General features: G+C 33.3%; 1 protein-coding gene across 1 annotated transcript in view; it reads left to right on the forward strand.

Annotated features, from left to right (window-relative positions):
- The window catches only part of LOC105622440 (laminin subunit alpha-1), a 172,724-nt gene that overhangs the window by 72,075 nt on the left and 77,788 nt on the right, over positions 1–22,861 (forward strand). The window contains exon 12 of the mRNA XM_012203857.1: positions 131–412. Within this exon, the coding sequence (XP_012059247.1) occupies positions 131–412 (282 nt within the window). The remainder of the gene's footprint in view (positions 1–130; positions 413–22,861) is intronic.

The following is a 22,861-nucleotide window of genomic DNA, read 5'->3' on the forward strand; positions in this document are numbered from 1 at the left end:
GGCAGTATTGAACTAAATATTTATTAAATTAATTATATTTTTTTCTCAGTATAGCAATTAGATTAAAGGACATTATCATTAATTTCATTAATAGGACATATTACGAGCATGGATATCGTTTGTGTTTCAGCGTGCGACTGCTCTCCCTTCGGTAGCAATTCAGTCCATTGCGAACAGACTATCGGTCAGTGTCCTTGCAGGCCTTTGTTCACCGGTCGTGACTGTTCTTCCTGCATCGAAGGCTACGGGAACGTGACTGCAGGTTGCCGGGAATGCAACTGCGACGTGGGTGCCATCGACGGGTTCTGCGATTCCGTAAGCGGTGTGTGCAGGTGCGCGCCGAGCGTCGTCGGCTTCCGGTGCGATCGTTGCGATGTGGACCACTACGGCTTGTCGGCGATTGGCTGCAAAGGTAAGTACCGTCATCGGTATACTTTCGCATTGTTTTTTGTCTTTATACGCATGCTTTCTTTTAAATTCTATTATTGGGCTCTGACTTTTGTCGCGATACAAAGTAAGTCCGATATTTTATCATCACATGCTATGAGAAGACATTTATTTTCAAACATGTCTCTTTCATTCGAAGGAGATTTAGAAATTCGATTAAAACCACAAATAAAATATACAGTTTTTAAATTAAAAATGATTTAGGATTATGTTTATTATAAAAACTTATCACGCATGTATACTTTAGATCGTTATTGAAATAAAATTAAAATGACATACGAAAGCTTCGATAAAATCGATAATCTCTCTCGCACTTTTTTATTAAGTAGAATAAGATAAGTCGCGCATAAATATTAATAAGTCTAATTTCTTTCAAGAGAAAATTGCATCAAGTTTAGAAACAATTTATACGCTCATAAATCTTAACAGCTGCAAAGTTTGCATTACGAAATGTATCCACTTTTATAGCTTAGTTTAGTATAGAACAAACATGTGTAGATTAATTCCCATTGAATTATCCAATATTTTTCTTTTCTATCGTAAATTGTCAATCTGAAAAAGATTAAAATCCATCTTTCATAAAAAGCCTCCATAAAAATTTCTGATGATTTTCTTAATCTCGTAATCGATTTCATTTGAATTGCATTGATTCTATCATTTTATTAATTTTAAACGATATTAAAATGCATCTTATTCGTATCCATCTACAGATTAATCACGGTATTATTGTGGGCCTTGAAGGCCTTACATATATCGATACGAAGGTAGTCCCATGCTTGCCTGCGTTCAAGCAAGACACGAATGCGAAGAGTAATGCGCGGCTCTTCATCTTACTCTAACGCAAACTCGCGATATTTATCCCGGCCTATTCTAAGTACGCTGCACTTATCTACCTTGACAGGCAGTTTAGAAACGTTACCTGAGATTTACGGGACTGAAGCATATTTTTATTGCAGAATATCGTTTGCGTAATCCGTTTAGGCTAATTTTAATTTACGATCACGTTTACGAGCGTACATTGTTTCGCATGGATCGTCAAACACTGCATCGATCTTCGTTCGTCTTTCTTGAGTAATTTTCAAATCGTAAAAGTTAAAACGTGTGGAAGTACAATTTCATAAAAAGTGTATGTTTTTATAAATATTTATTTATATCATAATTATATATTTATATATCTTTAATTTGTAAAGACTAGAAAAAGAACGCGAGAAGAATCCCTAATGATTAATATCGCGTTACTGATTCTATACATATATATTTATTTTTAACATCTTAAGTGAAGCTATAAGTGATTGCTGATAGAAGATCGAATTGAATATGCGCAGCATAGACTGATTGAGGCGATTAAACGAAATGTCGAGCAACTTCAACTTAGAGCTGGCCACAAAAGCGAGGCAAAAAGCAAAGCTACCGGCGTGTAAATTAGATTCAACAAAGATGATAAAGAACACCAAAAATAAAGTTCATCACGCGATAGTACGAGTCTAGTACGACCTTTACGTTTTAATGCGACTGGACTAGTAATAGTAAAGAAAGACGTTTACAAGTAAAGAAAAGCAATGACGAATGATGAAAGAGAAGCCGCTAAGCTGAGAAAATTTTGATACGATATCAGAATTTAATCCTGATGAGCGAGACAAATGATCTTGTAAAATCCAGATTTTACTACACGCCTCGTTGTAGCGGCACCTTTACGATTGAATCGGTCAACAAATTCCGCTTGCGAACACTTGAGATCGGTCCGCCAGATCGCCAGCTACCATGAGAAACCCCATAAATCGCAATCATTCAGCGTCGTTAGCTGGATCCGAGACGCTCTCTCGTCATCGCACTGATAACCAAGGTTTTTACCGCGTAATCTACACCCGAAATCCCGTTACGGGGAAAGAATCGTGCGATCTCGATGAATTCAAAATATCGTCGACTTAGTGCTAAAACAACCGGTCCGCGTATCGTAATTTAACTCGGTTTACCCGAAGCGTAAATTTCTCTTCTAATTACTTGACGCGGAAACCTTATATGAGATATTAAAGGAAATGTTCTTTTTCCCATATTAATTTATTTTTTAAAATTTGTATAATTTGAATAATTGCGTTAAATTCCAAGCAAAAAATATATTAATCGTTCATAATTGGAACAAGCGTCTCAAATGTGTTCTGATTAATATCTTAGTTATCTGATTTCACGCAATTACACATAGAAAAACTGAATTTGCTGAAATTGCCTAAAAATTTAGCTAAATATAAATAATTTTGTTGGACCATCAAAATAATTATGTAGAATATACTCAAGCATAATAAACAGAAATAGCAAAATTTTTAATATTCAAACCAGCTTGGCTGCATAACAATATTTTCAGGTCTGTATCTATTGAAATTTTTAGATATTTTATCAAAGTCGTTCTTTCTATGTAGAAAAAAAACGTTACTTTCTTATTTTCAATGAAGATAACGCAGAAAGGGGTGATGAATTTCATCGGTAATGAGGATTGACTGGAAGATCGACTATTCGTAAGCAATGCGTTAGTTTAAACATACGTCATAAGTGGCATCAGATACGCAGATAGATACCCGCGAGACACGGCGCGCCGTTCATGAGTTTCTGGTTTATTTAGATAGATCTAGTTCGTTTCAACCTGAGACTCTCGAGAGAACCATCTGCGATGTTAATTAACTTCCTGTGATGGAATGCCACCTACTTCTTTCTTTCTATAGATGATACGCTCCGTTTAACGTGGATCGCCTCAACGGCGACATAAATGACGTTGATGCACCTGTCAGATTATTGCTATCAGTCACGGAAACAGCCATTTCAAATCCTGCAATTGCGCATGCTACTGCTTTATGCAGTAGTTCAATTACGTACGATGTCCTAAGCAAACGTGCAGAGAGGTCCAGCTTTATTGGATGATTTCATTTATTTATATATTAAGTTGTTTCCCAGAATTAAAATATCTTTAAAATACGATTTCCGTCTTAGTAATATAATTGCTTACAATAAATTATTGTTATGGCAGTTTATTTCTCAATTCTTGAATTTTTTGTTTATTTTATTAATATAAATTACCTCCAAGAAATTTAAAAGAAAATTACGTCCTATACATCAAGTGGATAACATTAACGACGAGAAACAGCATTACGTATTCGCGATTTCGATATCGAGATATTGCGACGTAAATGGAGACTGGTGGTTTTCCTCGCCGACCGGAAAATTAATTCGATGTGCATGGGACTATCGATAATGGCCCGTAAATGTCGCGTTGTGGATGCTAATGATTAATCGTTATCTGAATCACCAAGATTTCGTGATTGTAGTCTGCGAAAGTTTAGAAATACGCATATCGATGTCAGCTTGTCAAAGAGAGAAAAAAGAGAGAGGGGGAGAAAGGAAGAAAGAGAGACCGCAAAGTGCAACATACATTGCATTGAATGCTAATCACAGGATGGCAGCTTGCATAAATAAGTGATGGATGGATATTTTGTAAATTTATGTTAATAGGATATTTATTTTAAATACTTTGTAGCATGAATTCTTTCTTTTCTGATTAGTGGTGATGTTAATGTATCAAGACAGAATTTTCGTTTAATAAGCTTAAGATCTTGTTCTGCAGGCTAAATATATCTTCCACTAGCGCTACGTTTTTACTATCTTATCCTTAGTTATGCGAAGGGACTGCTCATGCGTGAATAACGTAGGCGGGCGATCAAGACGCGAATTGTAAATTTTAGATTGTACCGGCGCCGCCTGCACGTCAAAGGTCTCGAGACTCCCTAGATATATCGATCGAGTCGAACATTTCTGCGGTATTTGCAAAATCATCTTGACTGTATTGTTAAACGAGAAAAGGAGGCGGGTGTCAACTGGCAGCGACCCGGAATAAATTACATGGTGTCGATGAACTATATTATTTGCGATGCCATCTTTAAAAATATTTTTAAAAATAAGACATATATTAGCATTAATTATCTATTAAAAATTATGAATATTAAGATAAGAATCATACTTTTTAGATTTTATTCAGTTTATAAATTCTACGAAATTTAAAGTCATTAAACTGTGAAATTTCAATAGATCTTAATCTTTATGCTAATGAATGTACTAATTAGTATCATCATTATATTAAAGAAAAATTTTTTTAGATATTGAGATAATAATAATTAAGAGTGTAGAATTTAAATTCACAAATTGCTATGCGATATTTTTAGAAAATTCTCTAACAACACACACAACACATTTTGACATTAATATCACTATTATATTAATATTATATTAATGTCATTAATCAGAATTTGTCTATTAATCAGAAAAAAAAACTGTTAAAGAGTATATATCCAATTGACATCTAGTTAATACAACTTAATATATTATATAAAGAATTAATACCTATTTATGTGAGCAGCTTGTAATTAGCATTTAGTACGTTGCACTTTGCAGTTAAGAATTATATAGTCAAAGCATTTCTTCATCTCTCGAACTCTTTTTAGTTTACCGCATCTTCTAATATCTCGTAACGTATTTACTATAAGATTTTCTGAGAAATTTTTCTCTCTTTCTTTCTCTCGGCGAATTCCGTACTACCGGCTTATTAATTACTCCTCATGAGGATATATTAATTCAGCTTATGTAATGAAACGCAACACACTAACTCAACAGATGTAACCCACAGTAGAATTGAATGGACATGTAAATATTAAGCAGTGCAATTAAGTAAATCAGAAAAGAGAAATCTAGAGAAAAACGTATGTGCTATTCCGCGGCGGATCCATTCGATCGTGATGTCCAAAGATAACCTTATCCTAATTTAAGTGGCATAATTAACATAGTCGACGTGCTTAAAGCGCGTCGTGCGACATACTACGATATAACACCTTAATAAAATCGTATTTTCCATCGAAGACCGGAATCGCGGCTTTTCGCGTGCCTCTTGGAGTCAGTGCAGTGAAATCTCGCTTATCAGAATAAACGTCAGGAGATAAGGCGGTTTATAAACCGGAAGAATTTGTAGATCGAGAAGTTGTATTCATCTGCGTAAAGAAAAATGCTTGCCACGAAACATTTTTTAATACAAACTGTACGGAGCGAGTTTTTTTGAAAACCGTATCTTGCAAGAAGATCTATAATATCACAGGTATTTTAATTAGATATCTGCGGAGAGTCCATGGAATTTAAATGGTCTTTAAAATTATAGACACATGAAACCGCGGATCTATTTAATTATAGATTTGAACGAAAATTTCTGCGATTTTTAGACACCTGCGAAATTGAAGTATCGTGCAAGAAAGAAGCAATAAATTCCACAAACCAAGATAATATAATTTCAGAGAATTTAAAATTTGGAGAAATTCGTAGAATTGAAGAGATTATAAAGGATTCTAAAAATCATATATTTTCGGAACTATAAAAAAGGATGGGAAATTTTGTATGAAATATTTGGAATTAAAAATATATGAAAAAATTGGAGATTAAATTAATTACAATTAAACGAAGCAATCATGATAATAAAAACAGTTTGAAAACAGAATGATAACAACTTTATCCAAAATTTATTTTTTATTCTTTATAAAATTCTATTTTTATTGATAACTCTTTACTTCAAAACCATTATAATACACGAAGTTCAGATAAATAGAGTCACACTATGATCCGGATGTACCGAAATAACTGCTGCCACGCAGGCTGCTGATGCGGTCGAGACACAATTAGCGGTACAATCTTAATCGGGACACACGCCAAAACGAACTCCTGTCTTTATTTGAGCAAACGAGAAGGTCGGCAAAAAAGAAAGTTCGAGGATGCCGCATAAACGAGTCATCGTTATTCCTGCCTTGGATTTTGAATTTGTTCAATGATTGCGCTTTCCAATTTGCTTTAATCTTCGAAATTTGAAATTTTTAATTTTGTAAAATTTACAACACGAAACATTAACGCTAATATTTCTTTTTTTAAGCTTTTTTTGATGTTTATCATCGAAAATTATTGATATTAAAAATCGAAAGTCGTTAGATTTTAATATAATAATCATTAATCTTACATTAAATATTCATCTTGAATTTATATAATCTAATATAACGTATATGTTAAAAATTAATATTTCTTTTTTAAACTTTCTTCAATTTTTATTAGTGAAAATTATTGATATTGAAATTAGAGAATCGTCAGATTTTAATCTAACAATTATTATGCCTGTTTCTATTAATGTAGAGTAACTTTAATTTCCGTTCAACTTATTTCATATCTGTTTTTAATTATCACATCTTTTTAGAACTTGAAAAAATAAAGAGTTAGTTAATCAAGATTAAAATTAAATTACATAAATGTTAACAATAAAACGTAACGAAGCGTGAGGTATTTCCTCAGCTCATCGTTATTCTGCGAGTTACTATTTTCAAAGTGTTTTACGGGCATATCTAATCGCAGAATGTCCAACTATTTGTAATAATAGGATACTTTTCTTGTTCGTTACTGCGGACGCGTTCCACAATAGAATCCGTGCGTTTCGGTCATTACCGAGCTTCGCCTCGTAAAAGCGCCGGAGAGGCAATTCCTCTCGCGAGAGAGATTCTCGGTTAAGCCTCCACCTGCGCTCACAATACGTAACAATAGCGATGTAACATGCGTACGCTGGCCGGATAATATATATACGCATTACACCTAAATAATGATCGGTAGACGGAAGTCGACGGGCATAAGTATGACTTCTGTCTGTGTCTTTGTGTTGTTTGGCTCGCGCCCTTGTAACGTGAAAAAGATTTAGAGATTGTTGCACACCTAAATTTTTGGGTGAAAAACATGCGGCTCTCCCAAGATCTGTATCTCGATCTTTATCTCGTCTTTTATTTCAATCTTTCGTTAGAATTTTGTTAATTAAATGTAGTTCTTTGAATATAAGAATTTAAATCTATTAAGGATCTAAATTTTTTAAAATATTTAGATAATTCATAATTTTACTGATAATTCATTGATTTTATTTTATGAAGTGTGATTATGATTTAATCGATTTTTGGAATTTTTAAAAAATCGCTTTCATAAATTATATTTTTAATAGCCAGAGCTAAATAGATTATTCTGAAGGTTTCGGTTGCACAGTACAATTGCACAGCAGTCTCGCATTTCAAAGTATTTCTCTTTGCCTATTTACATTGGTAACGATAAGTACACAATGCGTCTCGCACGAATATTACAGTGGCGTAACGCGGCGTAACATTGTGAGACACGTAAGTGCGAAACACAGCTCGCAGTGGAAATGCTCTTAGCGCATTAGTATTCGCGCGAATGAGCAGAATTGGCGTTGTTCGCCTCGTCGGTTAAACGTAGATTGCATCGGGAGAGACGCTGCATAATACGTAATGCGTATATGTATGCAGCAGCAATGAGAAATCGAACTACCGTTTCCACAAAGCCCTATTTATTCCCTGGGGGCATCTAAGTAAGTAAGTTTGCATTTAACGCAATCTTTACATAGATGAATCAGTTTCGTATTGTCAACGTTCTTAGGTCACAATGATATTTTATCTCACAATCGTTCGTCGTAGAAATGACTTAATCCAGAAGAAAGATCCATTGTTAAAATGACATGGCATTTTCCCAACTAATCAATGTTTCAAATGAAGTAATTATCTTCTCGATTATTCCTTTGATCGCGTTTCTTTAGAAAGTGTTAATCAGTTATCGTAGTTAATGTATACTGAAGAACTGGCAGATAATATATCTATTTTAATTTTTTTAATAATTACTTTGTAATACTGCATGGAAATAATGATTTGAAGTATCCAAAAATTTCGTTAGATACAGATCTGAAAATAATTTTATTGTTATTATTATATCTTATATTATACATCAAAATAATTACGAAGAAATCTCAAGTATGATAAGCAATGCTGCAAAAGATTTGACGATGTATTGAGTAGAAACAGCAGCTACTTAAATTTGACACTAGATTTGACTGTAGATTTAATAGTGTAATTATTCTGATTGTCTAACAAAATTATTTTTAAATCTCTGTATCTAGCTAAACTTTTACATACTTCAGCAGAATCTTTTTCGTATATCAGTTTTTTATATCGCACCCATAAAAATTTGATTTCGCTATTTAAAGATCAGATATTTTATATATCTGTCCACGATATTAACCACATTTCCGTAGCTGCGAGTGCGTAGCTACGAAGCATTGCGGCGGTGACCATCGCGACAAACGACGATAATTACCTCGGCGCGTTTCCCGGAGGCTCTTCTATGGCATTTTTTACCGTCTACCAGAAGCAATTCCCGTCGCATATATACATCGCCCGCGGTTCTCGGGTTTCCGTCCGGATAAATCGATCTCTCAGGGCGAGAGACTCGCAGTCCGCCCACGTGTGCGCCGCAGTATCACGATCGCGGATCTGCATAAGCAGATGTAGATGCACGTTCGCGGATAGCGGCGGAAAATAAAGAGCACGATTTTACAGCCGAAGCCGGGCGATCTTGAGGAATCGAGGCTCGACGCGGCTCGTTAGAATCTTTTCGCGACTCGAAGAATCTTTTCGCGTCTCGAAGACGACGTTAAACGCGAGTAGCTGCCTCCTCGGAAGCCATTCGAATCCTATATGAAAGCAAAACCGACTTTAGTCAACGGCGCTTTGAATAAAACATTCACATATTTGTATTAAAATTATTTAAAGTGAGAATAAAATATGTGAACATGTGATAATAAAGATAGAAGGATGGTAAGATAAAACTCCAATGTGGATTCACAACACATCTTTATACGTAAAACATTGAATCTATTTAATTTTTCTTCTCTTACAAAGTATAAATTTCTGTGATGTAACATTTCTTTAGATTTTTTTTATCAATAGAAATTTCTTTTCAATTTTATATTACGACATAGCTGTTCTATGGAAAGGAATCCAGATCACCTTAGGAAATTGGTGATCGATCGATTAGTGGCTGATTCGAAACAAACGCGATTTAAGCTGATAAGAAACAACTTCCATTTCCACACAAACAATCTCGCGGCACATATTACAAACGTTCCATTTACTTAGTGAGCTCATGAATCCAAGCGTTATCTAATGATTGAAATTCTATGAGCGTGGTATTCCGCGATGAGTTTAGAAAATTCATTTTATAGCACACTTCATGGCTTCGTTTTTTATTTAGTATACATTGTTTCATAAATTGGTCCTATAAAATATCATCCTTGATTTTAAGTGGTTCAGCATACTTAGTACTTATGCCGGTATTTATAATCGATTCTTATATTTGAGACAGTTAGTTAAGTCTTATATTTTAAGTACAGTATTAAGATATTATAAGCCAATTAGAGGGCTGATTAGCATCTTAAGACATTACTTAAGATTATCTTAAAATAATAACAAATTATGAATATTTTTAATGTCTATTAAGCTAGCATGCCAACATGAATGTTTATAATTTCATAAATCTAAATTTTTAAAGATAAAGGAATAAAAGAGAGATTATATATTTCTGAGTGAGGAAAGTTTTGGCCGAAAATAATTAAATTGCGAAATCTCGATTTTTTCTAGAATTTATTGTATTATTTGATGTTTATGATATTCTAACAAAATTGAAGGACATACTTAATGAATTTACAAGAAAATGAAAAATGAATTAATAGGACTATTTGAATATGTAAAACTTAGTATCCAAACGAAATTGTTTAATGCAAGCACTGACATTTCATTTAATATTCCGTTTTGGTCAATGATTTCAATACGATGATATGACAGCGTATGACATATTGGATTTGATTATTATTATTTTTAACAGTCTGTAAAGAATAGCGTAACAAAATTTAAATTAGTTTATATTAGAAGCACTTAGCATTAAATTGTGATAAATATTTTTTGTATTATTATATTAACTTTTTTAACAGATAAGATATTTCAACTTTTTTTAAAACTAGCATAAAATGATTTGTTGCTAAACTGTTATAGCAACAAAATCAAAATTAGAGCATTAAATTAGCACATAAAGAACACTAAATTCTCGTAAACATCTCACCTAATTCTGCTCATGTTGGCAGTAGTTTAGATCTCAATGACATTTTATACAATTGTATTTTCTTGAAAAAGATACGAAAGCCAAGGAAGAACTAACAAAATACTGAAATTATTAAAACAAATATTATTTTTAATAAAGTTGTTTTTAATTTATTTTTTGTTAGATAACTAAAATATTTACGTCAATTTCTAGCAGTGCTTCGTACTTATGAACAAGACTCTATATTAATTTCTTAAATATTTTAGTTGTAAATAGTTCAATTTTTTATTTACTCGATTTTTTGTGAATACTATCAATCTTTATTTATATCTTTAGATAGAGTTAAAAAAGAAAAATCTAGATCAAGTGCTGAATAAACGTGATATAAAAATCACAGATCTGTCTTTTCGATCATCGAGAACGCATCAGTTAAATATCAGCGACAAGCACCGCGACAGCGCTGATAAAACATAGAGATGTTAAATCGCCACGACATGTATGTACTTGAATTACTTCTTGATGGCTCGATCATGCAGTATGAGTGACGCTTAATATCTTGTCGGGTACGATACTCTATTTCTTACGCGCCGAGCTGTGAAGAACAGATTCGCAGCTTCCACTCCGGAATAATACCTTATCGATCGTGCGGCGTGATAAAACATCGTTTCCTTTTTAAATCGCCGCGAACGTACGAAGTGCAGCCGATTTGTGGGTCCGATAAAATCCTTCCACATAGCATGACTTGCCACCGGTTAGCAGGAACGGAAACATTTCGCGAATCTCCCGCACACAGTTCCCTTGTCTCTTCTTCGTCTTCTTCTTCGCGTGGTTTCTCTTGCGATGTAAAAACTCGACGCGCGAAATTGCGGAATGCCGTTCCATCCATCGCGACATCGTGATTTTTCAACAACAGTCTATTCCAAATCATGGGCGAAAATACTTTGAAATACAGAGATTCGATTTATAAAACAATCCAGTGATGCAATTTATTAAAAATAAATAAATAATTATTAATTCTCATATTTCTATAATCTGTCAGTTTTATCTTAATTTATATAAATTTATTGTCATTTTTTATTGTCTATCGATCTATGTTTATATTAGTAGTTATATCGATTAAAACGAAATAAAAATATCAGATTTGACGTGAGTTTAACTTTTAAAAGGTAGGATGGCCACAGCATCCCAGATATAATTTTTTTTTAATTTTGTTCTGGAAAAAGGAAATAAAAAGTATTGCCGAGTTGTCCAGAAGTCTTAAAGTTCATCATTTTTATTTCTCTCTCTTTCTCATAAAGCCATATTTAATATAACTTTAACTATGATACAATATACTAGTAAAAAATATAACTAAAATTCAAATTAGACATTCTTATTATTCTTATTATAATAAATTAATGATTATATTAGAGCTGATCGATGAGCATTAGCCCACGTAGCTCATTACCGAAGCACGCATTCGACACCCTGCGGATCTTTCGATTTCTCTCGCCTCTCGAAATCGAAGTTCTACATCATCTCCATCGAATGTCGAAAAGATCATCCTTATCAGATTTAATTGGTGCCCGCCGATCGGTCCGGCTGCCAAGCTAGCTTCTCCCCAGTGGATTCACTAGCGAGCACGTATACTCGCTAATGATGCAATCGGCCCATCAGATACTCCTGCGGCCCAGCTTCTGCTTCTTCTTTTTCCTTCTCTCTTTCCTCTTTATTCCGTCCCTCTTGCGCGGCTGGTCCTTAACTCCTTATATACCCACCTGACTATACAACGAGTCTGTACGTCTCGTTCGAAGCGCGTGGGCTGTGCCTCTAACGGGTGACCATTTGTTCGTCTCCTGCATATATATATATATATATATCTCTCTCATTGGTTTTAATTATGGAGTAAAATGAGCATTCAGCGTTTGTATCATTAAATGGAAGTGTCTCTAATTAGCGTAGCGATCGACCATTTAATGCCGGCTGCTTGAGATTTTTTCATTTCACGCTGAATAGTGCGAATGTTTTTCTTGGTAGTTTTATTATAATAAATCCATTAATTTAGAGTTAACTTAAAAATAGATGGTTAGAGAAATTGAGAAAATATTTGACCTTGATGATTTGTTAAAAAATATTTTTTTTTATATTACATTGTAATTTAATAAAATTTCTTTTTTGACAATAGCATGCACATATAATATTTAATTATATTTATAGTTCTTATGATGAAAATTTAATTCACAAAATAAAAAAAATGAACAAATGAACATTATAAACGTGATATTTTGAATTCATATTTGAATATTTTATTTATAGAATATTGAAGTATCTGTAGCGAGATGTGTGTGCTTTTTTTTTACATTTATCGATTTACAATAACATGAGAAAATAATGATAAATGACGAGCAAATTTGACGTGCATTTTATTCACCCGTTAGAGAAGCAGTATCTCAACACCTGGCTGTAACATGTTCAAGATTCCTGGTAAAGAACGCGAGTCTGGCCAGTAACGTTAATGTATCGCTGCACGTCGGACGATCTCGAGATTTCATTCATGAAACTCCGAGGCTCCTGCTAGCCGCTGGAGAATCTATCGGCAATGAAATATCAGAAGCAGGAAACCTCAAGTTTTACTTGCGCAAGTAGACTCGCGAATTTTCTTTTGCAGGGCGATCATCTCTTAATTAATTTTATAGATAATGGAGAGCATTAAAGATGATCGAGCAACATTGAATTCCTTACTTTGCATGCATGCTTGCAAGTTTTTCAATTGATTGAACATATAAATAACACACAGATATAGACATTTATAGACATATATATTATATATGTGATCTGTACTTCAAATTCATCTTTAGATATTTTTTTATATTTATTTAGAGCAGAAAAAAGGACTAGAAAAAAATTATTGTTATTATTTGAAATACTTCACTAAATAATTCTGAGTAGTAACGATGAAACTTTTTCTATTTCTATTATTGTATTCGAATTTTTAATTTGAGATTTTTGTATAAATATCTACTATACATATTTATATTTCTATAAAACTTTTAAAATGAAATTAAATCGCTATTTGTTAACTTAAAATGTGAGTTAATGTCGAGAGGCAAATGAATTTCGGAATTGTTTGTCGGAAAAAATCCGCCATACTTCATATGAATTTTGTGGAGAGCATCAAGAATGTGTTGCAAGGAAGAGTATGCGAATCGAGGATGCCGTTCTCGATTGCATTCGATGATAGCCGAGCAATTGCGATTGTGCCAAGGGCTAAGATCACGAGCTTCGCTCGGCAAGTCCATATATCTCTTCTATCTCGATCGGGACAACGTATACTCTGTGGCCCTCGTCTAGAGTCTATCCGCTCGGGTCGGAGCAACCGGTGCTTTTCATCCGCGAGATTTCGATTGAGGCCTTCGTTGTGCAACGCTATGCATTTCTTCGCAAACACACCATTTTTTTATGCATTGCGATAAGTTGGGATCGCTTATCAAACAAATTAGCTGTTATTTATCTTTCCGAAAGTGATCATCGGTGTAGCATTCCGTTCATTTCTCTCGGTTTAAATTTATATTTGAATAATTAAAAAGAATAAGTAATGTAAGTCAGTAATACTTCAACTATTTTTGACAATTTCAATATATAATATATTAAAAGTATTATATAATAATAATATAATTAAGACATAAAGAATCTTAAGTATATTATTATTATATCTTAATTATACTATAAATTATTATTGTTATTATTTTATTGTGTGTAGAGAAATTAGCAAAGCATACACAAATGGTGAGGCACCAGCAGAATTGCTGTTATTAAACCTCCCAGAAAACGAAACGAATTACAAATTACAAATTACAAAAAAATTAGTACAATTCTAGAAAGATAAGCTTCTTGCTTAATAAATAATTCGATAATTTTAAGAAGGTAGAGGCCAAGAAAGATTTGAGCATAATTGCTGTTACTAAGCCTACCAGAAAACGAAACAAATTACAAATTACAAGTTACAGAAAAATGAGTACAATTCCAGAAAGATAAGTTCTTGCTAAATAATTTGATAATTTTATGAAAGTAGAGGACAAGAATGATTTGAGTATAATTGCAAAAAAGCATGATTGAAATAATAAACGCAGACTTATTACATAGTAAACGAAGACAATTAAAAAGATCAGAAATTAATATAAAAAATACTGACAATTAAAGTAAATAAACTTAAAGCGTTGATACAAATTTAGCGGCAGAGTGAAATGAAGGAGAATAATTATATCATATAGAAAATTAAATGAAATATAAAAAAATATATTTTATTATAAGAGATGTAATAAATATTTTATAATTATATTGTTTTTTTTTGGCAATACTTTAAAGAAGAAAATCGATCTACTTTTTAATTGATTTTCGCGAACAACGAAGAAAAATACTGGAAATATTAAATTATTTAGATATCATGCAGGATATTATTGGGCTTTAAAGCGATCAAATAAACGTAATGCACGCGATGCATCGAGTTATATTATATCGTATCGCGAGGTGCATAGTGCAGGTGTACCTTGAAGACGCCGCGTCGTACATCCTGCAGTTAACCCCTCGAGACCTCGAGGGAGTGGTTGAGATATCTCAACGAGCTACGGAATATAATCAATATCGCATCCCGGTGCGGGATGAAAATAAATCACGAGAGGAACAATAATAATTAAGTTCCTCGCTCGTTTATTTCCGACTTTTGCACGCTGTTTGTTGATTTACCTACTCCTTTCTCGTTAAATTGATTTTCCGCACGTAAGAAACGATGAAAGTGAGAAAGCCTGCATATTTTTCAATATATATTAATTCTCTTTGAATAACAATTTCATAACGAAAAATTATATAAAATTAACGTAAAAAAACAATACAGTTACACGATTTCAAAAATATAATCTAAAATATATTCGAAATCGCATTATTAAAATTCCAAGAACGATATCACGAGTTTAAATTCCGAAGAGTTGCATAACTTTGCAAGAGAAATCCGATGGAATCTTCAGATTATCCTTATTTCCATTAGCCTCTTGATTACAAGGCTTTTCTATCGGTCTTTTCCGAAGGATATCGTTGCAGGACATTGACGATGCATCTCTCCGGCATAATTTCTCCTATATGGAAATGCCGCTCTACCCCGTCGTCTCATTAGCAATTACTTACCCAGGGATTAAAACTCCATTAGCGTGTTATCTGTCCGACATCGTCCAGATGGCTTGCCACCCGTGTGCGCATGCAACTATAATATGCACGCAGGTTCAACTGGGTTCACCAGCTTGGCTTTCTCGATTAAGCTATTATTATTAAGTATCAGCTTCGATATAGAGAGCATATTACTTAGTAATTAGGAATTGCAGTTATTATAATAATATATGTACATTTTTACTGAGCTCATGCCGGAGAAGACTTATATTTTTAATTACAAAGACATATTTTTAGAAGACTTATATTAAGATTTATATGTTTAATATGTGATTTAAATAAACTTACTTACGCATTGCAAATTGTAGAGATTCCAGTATAATGTATCTATTTACTTTTACATCAGTCATATCCTTAGAACTTACGTTCTTGCTCGCAGGCATACACAAGTTTAATCTCTTACGTACAATCCCAAATCGTTTGCATAATATGAAATCAAAAAATACGCGCTTCGTAGTCGCATATCGATACATGATCTCATAATCGAGCAATTATGTCGTTAAAATTATGAGAATTAATCTAAGTTTGCTAATAATAATTTTCTAATCCAATCTCGCGTTTTAATCTTGTCAAATGTTATAGATTTATCAATCGGTCTCTCCACATCTAGGAATTAACGGGGTGATTATCTCTTATTTTTCGCCCGAATTAAATTATATCCCGCCCAGATTATACGGCTGTAGCTCACGATTCGTGAAACGCGTGTCACCGCGAGCCACGCGCGAGACCACCACAGCACGCAATTTCTCAGCAGTCGATCGCTATGCAGCCGCTCTAATATCGCAATTATTCCGCTGGCGCATGTCCCAGCGTGTAATTAAAATAGCCTCGCCGAATAAATCATCCCTCGGGAAATACCCGGGATCACCGATCCGGAACCAGACCGAGAGAACGCGGCGCATGATGTATCGCACCCTTCATCGTGTTCTGACGACTGCGGGAGGTCCTCCGCGTGTGTCGCGAACTCAAGCTAGGCAATCAATTTCCGTACGCCGTGTTAATTTCTATAAGGTGGCCGCGGGCCTCAACTGTGGAGGTGGCTCGCCAATGTTTCTGTGATTCGACATTCTGAATGCGAGTCGTGTAACGTGAATAGTTATTCGGTAGATAATTCATAAATGTAACAGGTATAACATAGTCACACAAAATATATAGAACGTAAACATATTTTAATTTATGACTAAGGAATATTTTATAATCGACTCTTTGTTATTATATTGAAAATGATCCGATTGGATACGAAATGTCTGTTTTTATTTGTATGATTTAACTAAAAGAAATTAAAAGTACTTATTCGTTTTTAAACTTGTAGTCCTCTTTTATATTCTTAAAAATAATATTGTGATATTCAAAATTGATTATTCAAAATTGACCGTATTTTTAATTAATAGTATTTTTAATTACACGGAAAGAACGCTCTTTGCTGGAATATCTAAAATTTAGCTAGATATAAATCTGAAAACAAATTTTGTTGGAAAATAATTGTGTAACATTAAGCTTAAGCATGTTAATGCTGCAAAAAATTCTTGACATTTTAACCATTTTGAACGCCCTGTATAACTATTTTAATAATTTAATAAAATTATTTTCTACATCTATAGCTAAATTTTTAGATACTTCAGCAAAATCAAGTATAATTGCATTTTGCAATCATTTTGCCAGTAGAAAGGACTGATCGTACTATTGATTGTCATAAACGATATTTAAATTGTTATGTAATCCAAGAGAAAATGTATGAATAAAATTTCTTATACGTTAATACGGAAGCTATTATATAAAGTAGAAAATTTTAATTGTATATAAAATAGAATCAGTTGAGAGTAATGTATATTCTCGGCGTTACTCTCGGCACTTTATTACCGGATCGTATATACAAGAACTTTTTTATGTAGAGAGTAAATCAATTGGAAATTTATATTCGACGCCCCAAGCGGCTGTGTAACTAGCTAGGCAAACACTTCAAACGACAAGCGTGCAGTAAATAAGTACGAAAGCCTTTTCTTGCCTTCGCTGTAGCAGACACTTGTATATAAAGTCATGAATCGGCGAAATCTTTGCCAGTATTTCGTACCGAATACTCGAATATATTTGGTATATTCTCGATTGTTACGCGCTTCTAAGCTGCGCCATGTCGCATTTATAATCGCGTAGAATCGCGAGATTTACCTCTGACTTTAGTTACTGAGATTATCCGAATAAAATAATTTTTCCTACAATTTACCCATAACTTATCACTTGCACGAAGCCTCCGACTTCGTATCTCAATAGATTTGTACATGCATCGTAAAGTTGAGCGAGTCATACATAAGATTTTAAATAAGTCAGTGAAGTGAAATTTTATCTAAAACTCACACGTTGCAATTTTTTTTTAATAGATTGTGTTTTAATAAATTATTAATCTTGCATAATTTATTAAAATACAAATAATCCTATTTGAAAAAGTCTATGTTAACATCGAAAGTCGAATGTCTTGAAGGCTTTTCTCGAGGCATATTATTACCTCTTTTCCGCGATGCTAATTGGTTTAAAAAAAAAAAATCATCAAATATTTTATCTTGAAAAGAAAATAATAGAAAAAAAAGGGAAAAGTGGTTCTGTCAGTTACTCACACTGTTATTTCTTTAACAGAGAATACGTCAAATATTCTTTTTTATTATTAGAATACAACTTTCGCAAGATTCGTCATGCAGTATTTGTTAGGCAGTTTCAGGAAAAAAACTTCTTTCTTTAAAAAAAACCTTATACACAATATATGAATAATCATACTCGATAACTCTATTCCAAAACATATGTTAAAGTGCAACAAATGAATCAAACGTAACAAGTATTTAATAAAAATGCACTAGTTATTTCCTAAATAATTACCTTTGTTTTTAAGCCCACTGAACTGAAATGTTTTTGAAATATGATGTGTCTTCCAACAAGCGACACAAATGACACAATATCATTGTTCATTACATCTTTGTTGTTTGCCAATGTTAAACAAAGATGACATGATCATTGTGTCGTTTGTTGGAAGGCACATATGATGAATGGATTTTCAGAATATTCTTGTGAACATAGATTTCTTCTCAACTTCTATTGTAAGATTGCTCGTTGACTTTAAATATGAGAAATAAGAATTGTTCAAAATAAGTATAGGTAAGTATAGGTAACAAGTAAGATCGTGAGCGCGAGCGTGGCAGACAGCGCACTGATTTATAATACCAAAGCTCCCGAGTTTGATCCCAGTAGGAACTAAAATATTTACGCTCTCCTCTCGGAAAAAGCCGGTAACCTCCCGAGAATATTCTTACCCACAGAAATACCTCTCGAAAAATCCGTCGTTCGGAACCGGTATTAAAAATTCTTATATGCTTATGGCAATTGAATAATCAGCATGCGCACCATAAGCATATGAGAGAAGTGTAATACAGGCCAAAGGTCTATCGTAAGAAGAAGTTATAAGTGAAAAATTATTAGCTGTTCAATAAACGACTTGCTTGCGATTGTAGGTAAATATATCTAACATAAGAAAAATATTAGATATCACTGTTATGATTTAGAATGTTCAGCGATAATGAAAATTCATTGCCTTAATGCGTTAAAATAGAGAATGAATGTACACTATCATTGAACATTGCTAAATCGTAGCAGCGATATCTAATATTTTTCTTACATTAGATACCGATTGTTAAACATTTTTGTTAAAAGTACTCATTTCCATCTTTATTCTTTTTCTAGATTTTCAGCACGTCTTTTATTAGTACAACTTTGCTTCCGCCGTTTTTTTTCCGAAATTCGAGGCTTTATTGTAAAAAACTTATACATTTATGATTCAAAGTATTGTCCATCGCTGGCCACTACTTTCTCCCATCTTTCGGGTAGCGTACGAATCCCGCGTCGAAAAAACTGGTCTTTTCTTTTGAGGCTATCCACGAATCGATCCAATTTTTTACTTCTTCATAAGACCGGAAGTGCTAGTCAGCCAGGCCGTGTGCCATTGATCGAAACAAGTGATAGAGGGAGCAACGTCTGGAGAATACGGCGGGTGGAGTAGGACTTCCCATTTCAACGTTTCCAAGTATGTCTTGACCACTTTCGCAACATGGGGTCGAGCATTGTCATGCTGCAAAATCACTTTATCGTGACTCTCGTTGTATTGCGGCCGTTTGTCTTTCAATGCTCGGTTCAAACGCATCAATTGCGTTCGATATCGATTGCCTGATTGTTTCAGTCGGTTTTAACAATTCATAATACACTACGCCGAGCTGGTCTCACCAAATACAGAGCATGACCTTGGACGTCAAAATCACCGTTCTTGAAGTGTTGAAACCACTCACGACACGTTCTTTCACTAATAGCGGCCTCACCATAAGTATTTGAGAGCATTCGATGAACCTCAGCCGCAGATTTCTTCATATTGAAGCAAAAAATTAAAACCTCCCTCAAATGACGAGAATTTGGTTCGTAAACTGACATTTTCAATCGAGAATAACTTTATGATGCAGACACAAATCGACTAATGTTTCTATGGGGTTATGTTGACAGATGCCCAAGGGAGGAAATTTATTTATGTTCACAAGAATATTCTGAAAATCCTTCATATTTCAAAAACATGTTCCAATTTAGTGAGTTTAAAAACAAAGGTAATTATTTATAAAATAACTAGAAAAAAAGTGCAGACTTAAGGAAAGCAAGCGTTAAAATCTATACCAAATTTAGTAGCTTCAATGAAAAAAGAAATTTTTATTAAACTTCATCTTTGAACGTCTCTATTTCTTTATATTATACATTTCATTTATATTTTTTAGTATAAGAGCTTCAACACTTTTAATATTCTTTATCTTTATTTTTGCAATTTGAAATAGACATTTCAATCATTGTTTGCACGATTGAAGGATATTCCCTCCGCAGCATTTTCATCCCGTTAACCAGAGATTCACGATATAAAAGCCACCAAGAATCGCGATATAAAATAGAACGAAATGTGTGCTGTATGTACTATCTCATCTAGGCATGATTATATAAAAGCTTCCCATCGTCAATAAATTGACAATCAATTATAAATTGACACGCGATATCCGATTTATTGCACACGTCAAACGAGAGCTATCGCTTTCTCGAGTCTGTTAACGGGAAAACGATTCACTGATGAAACGAACAACGACTTACTGTATGCCGATATGATGCGGGAAGAGATAGTATTGGTTTCTAAATCGACATCATCCCCGCGAAAGATGCTCGATCTGTTACTCTGATTGGCCAGTTTATCGTACAAGAGCCATGCCGTGATGTGGATAATGAGAGATAAGTTCGATAACGTGAGTAATAGATGGTCGGGGCGTAGTGAGGTTAATAATTCTACAAACAGGCGTGTTGATCGCTTTTCGTTATAAACTGCAGATCGACGACAAGATTACTCGCGTTACGGTAATTCCGCTGCCGCAGCAAGGTCGAACTATTCTTTTTTAACGATCAGTGCAAATGCATTCACTAGCACTGGACAGATGTAACAGTTTAAGTTTATGATATACAAGATAATATACCTCCTGAAGAATCAATATAATTTAATATAATCAATATTTAATATAGACTTATCAACGATAGGCTTAAAGAAGTATTAATTCATGTATACTAAACTACGTAAAAGTAATATTAATAAAATTTGGTAATAAGTGTTACAATTTATCAAGAAAATAAGCGTAATTTGTGGCGTCTTTTACATCGTTTCAGTTTTAATTTTTTTCATATCAATTTATATATTATGATGACTCTATGTTTATTTGCAACACGTTCATTTAATTATTAAGCTATATAGTTGTGGGAATCATTTGAACATTATTACTTTGCGAAATATTTGAGATAAATCTATCTATAGCGAGCTGCTATTTGTGTCAAAGTAATTTTCATTTTTTCAGTATATTTATTTACGGTGAAGTAATTTTATTGAGCGACCATTGCAATTTCAACTCGTAATAGACTCGTTAGCGTTAATGTAATTCTGTCGACACATTTGTTATTCTTATTATGATAATATCACTTTCGTAAATACATAGTTCACAATAATTTCATTAATAAGAAAATCATACACATTGATTGGGATTGGGAGTGTTTAATTATTGATTTTAATTAGGTGAAAGTTTAAAAGATAGATCTTTTTTCGTGTCTCAATAATCTCAACATTAAGGAAATTATGTATTTGTAAACTATAAATTATTTCTCTGTAAATTTCATTAAAAATATATATTACGAATATCTATCGAGAGTAATAAATAAGAATTAAAAGTTTATCCAAAGTTCGAAATGTATTTAAAAGTTGCACAAAGATTACAAAGAATTTTATTTCACTGCTGAAAAAAAAATTCAGGTTGTTATCTAGATTTTTTTATAAATATATCTTTAATTGTACGAACTTTTACGTGTATCAACATTCTTTCATCAAAGTGGCAAAGGATAATGTTCTAACTCTACTTCAGAGTGGATTTACATTCTAAAAATGCAAATCGTAAAATTTTGAACTGGTCATTCGATAATTAAATCGATCAATAATACGATAAAAGTAATAAATCAAAAGGTACACGTATGCCGGAGCGGAAAATAAAACCCACGGAAATAGAACGCGTCGATCGAAAACCAGTACTGTGAATCGAACGGACAACGATGAATGTACCGGAACGCCGATCCGCCTGATTTAATGTCGTTGGATCTATAAATTTCATACAGATCTGCGTGTCATTATCCGATATTGTATAATATTTTACGCATATCAAGTATGATATATCAAGTATGATACTTTAACATATACGCGCGGGAGTTAGTCTTGCTAATAAAACACATTATAATTGATCTCGCAAACGCGAAAAAGTTCAAGACTAGAGATAAAGCATATATTTTATCATTTAACAAGTGGCATAATATATATTGACAGAAACAACGATATAGAATTCTCTTAGTAGAGCATTTTTTAAGGGACTTTAAATAATTTATTTATTACACACATTTCATTTATAATAATAATAATATTACATATGTATGTATATATTTATGTGTATGTTTTACGTATATTTGAACTAGAGAGTTGTTAATTATTAACTCGCTTATTCGTTTAGTCGTATGTTTATATTGCTGCATATTACATATTGCAAGCACAGCACATTAGATGCAAAATCTAATTAACTTTGCGATAAAATTGATCGTCATTCGGAAATGGAAGATTCGACGATTCACAATTTAATCGTCTGCGCCTAATATT

This window comes from Atta cephalotes (assembly GCF_000143395.1).
Source record: "Atta cephalotes unplaced genomic scaffold scaffold00044, whole genome shotgun sequence".
Classification (NCBI taxonomy): domain Eukaryota; kingdom Metazoa; phylum Arthropoda; class Insecta; order Hymenoptera; family Formicidae; genus Atta; species Atta cephalotes.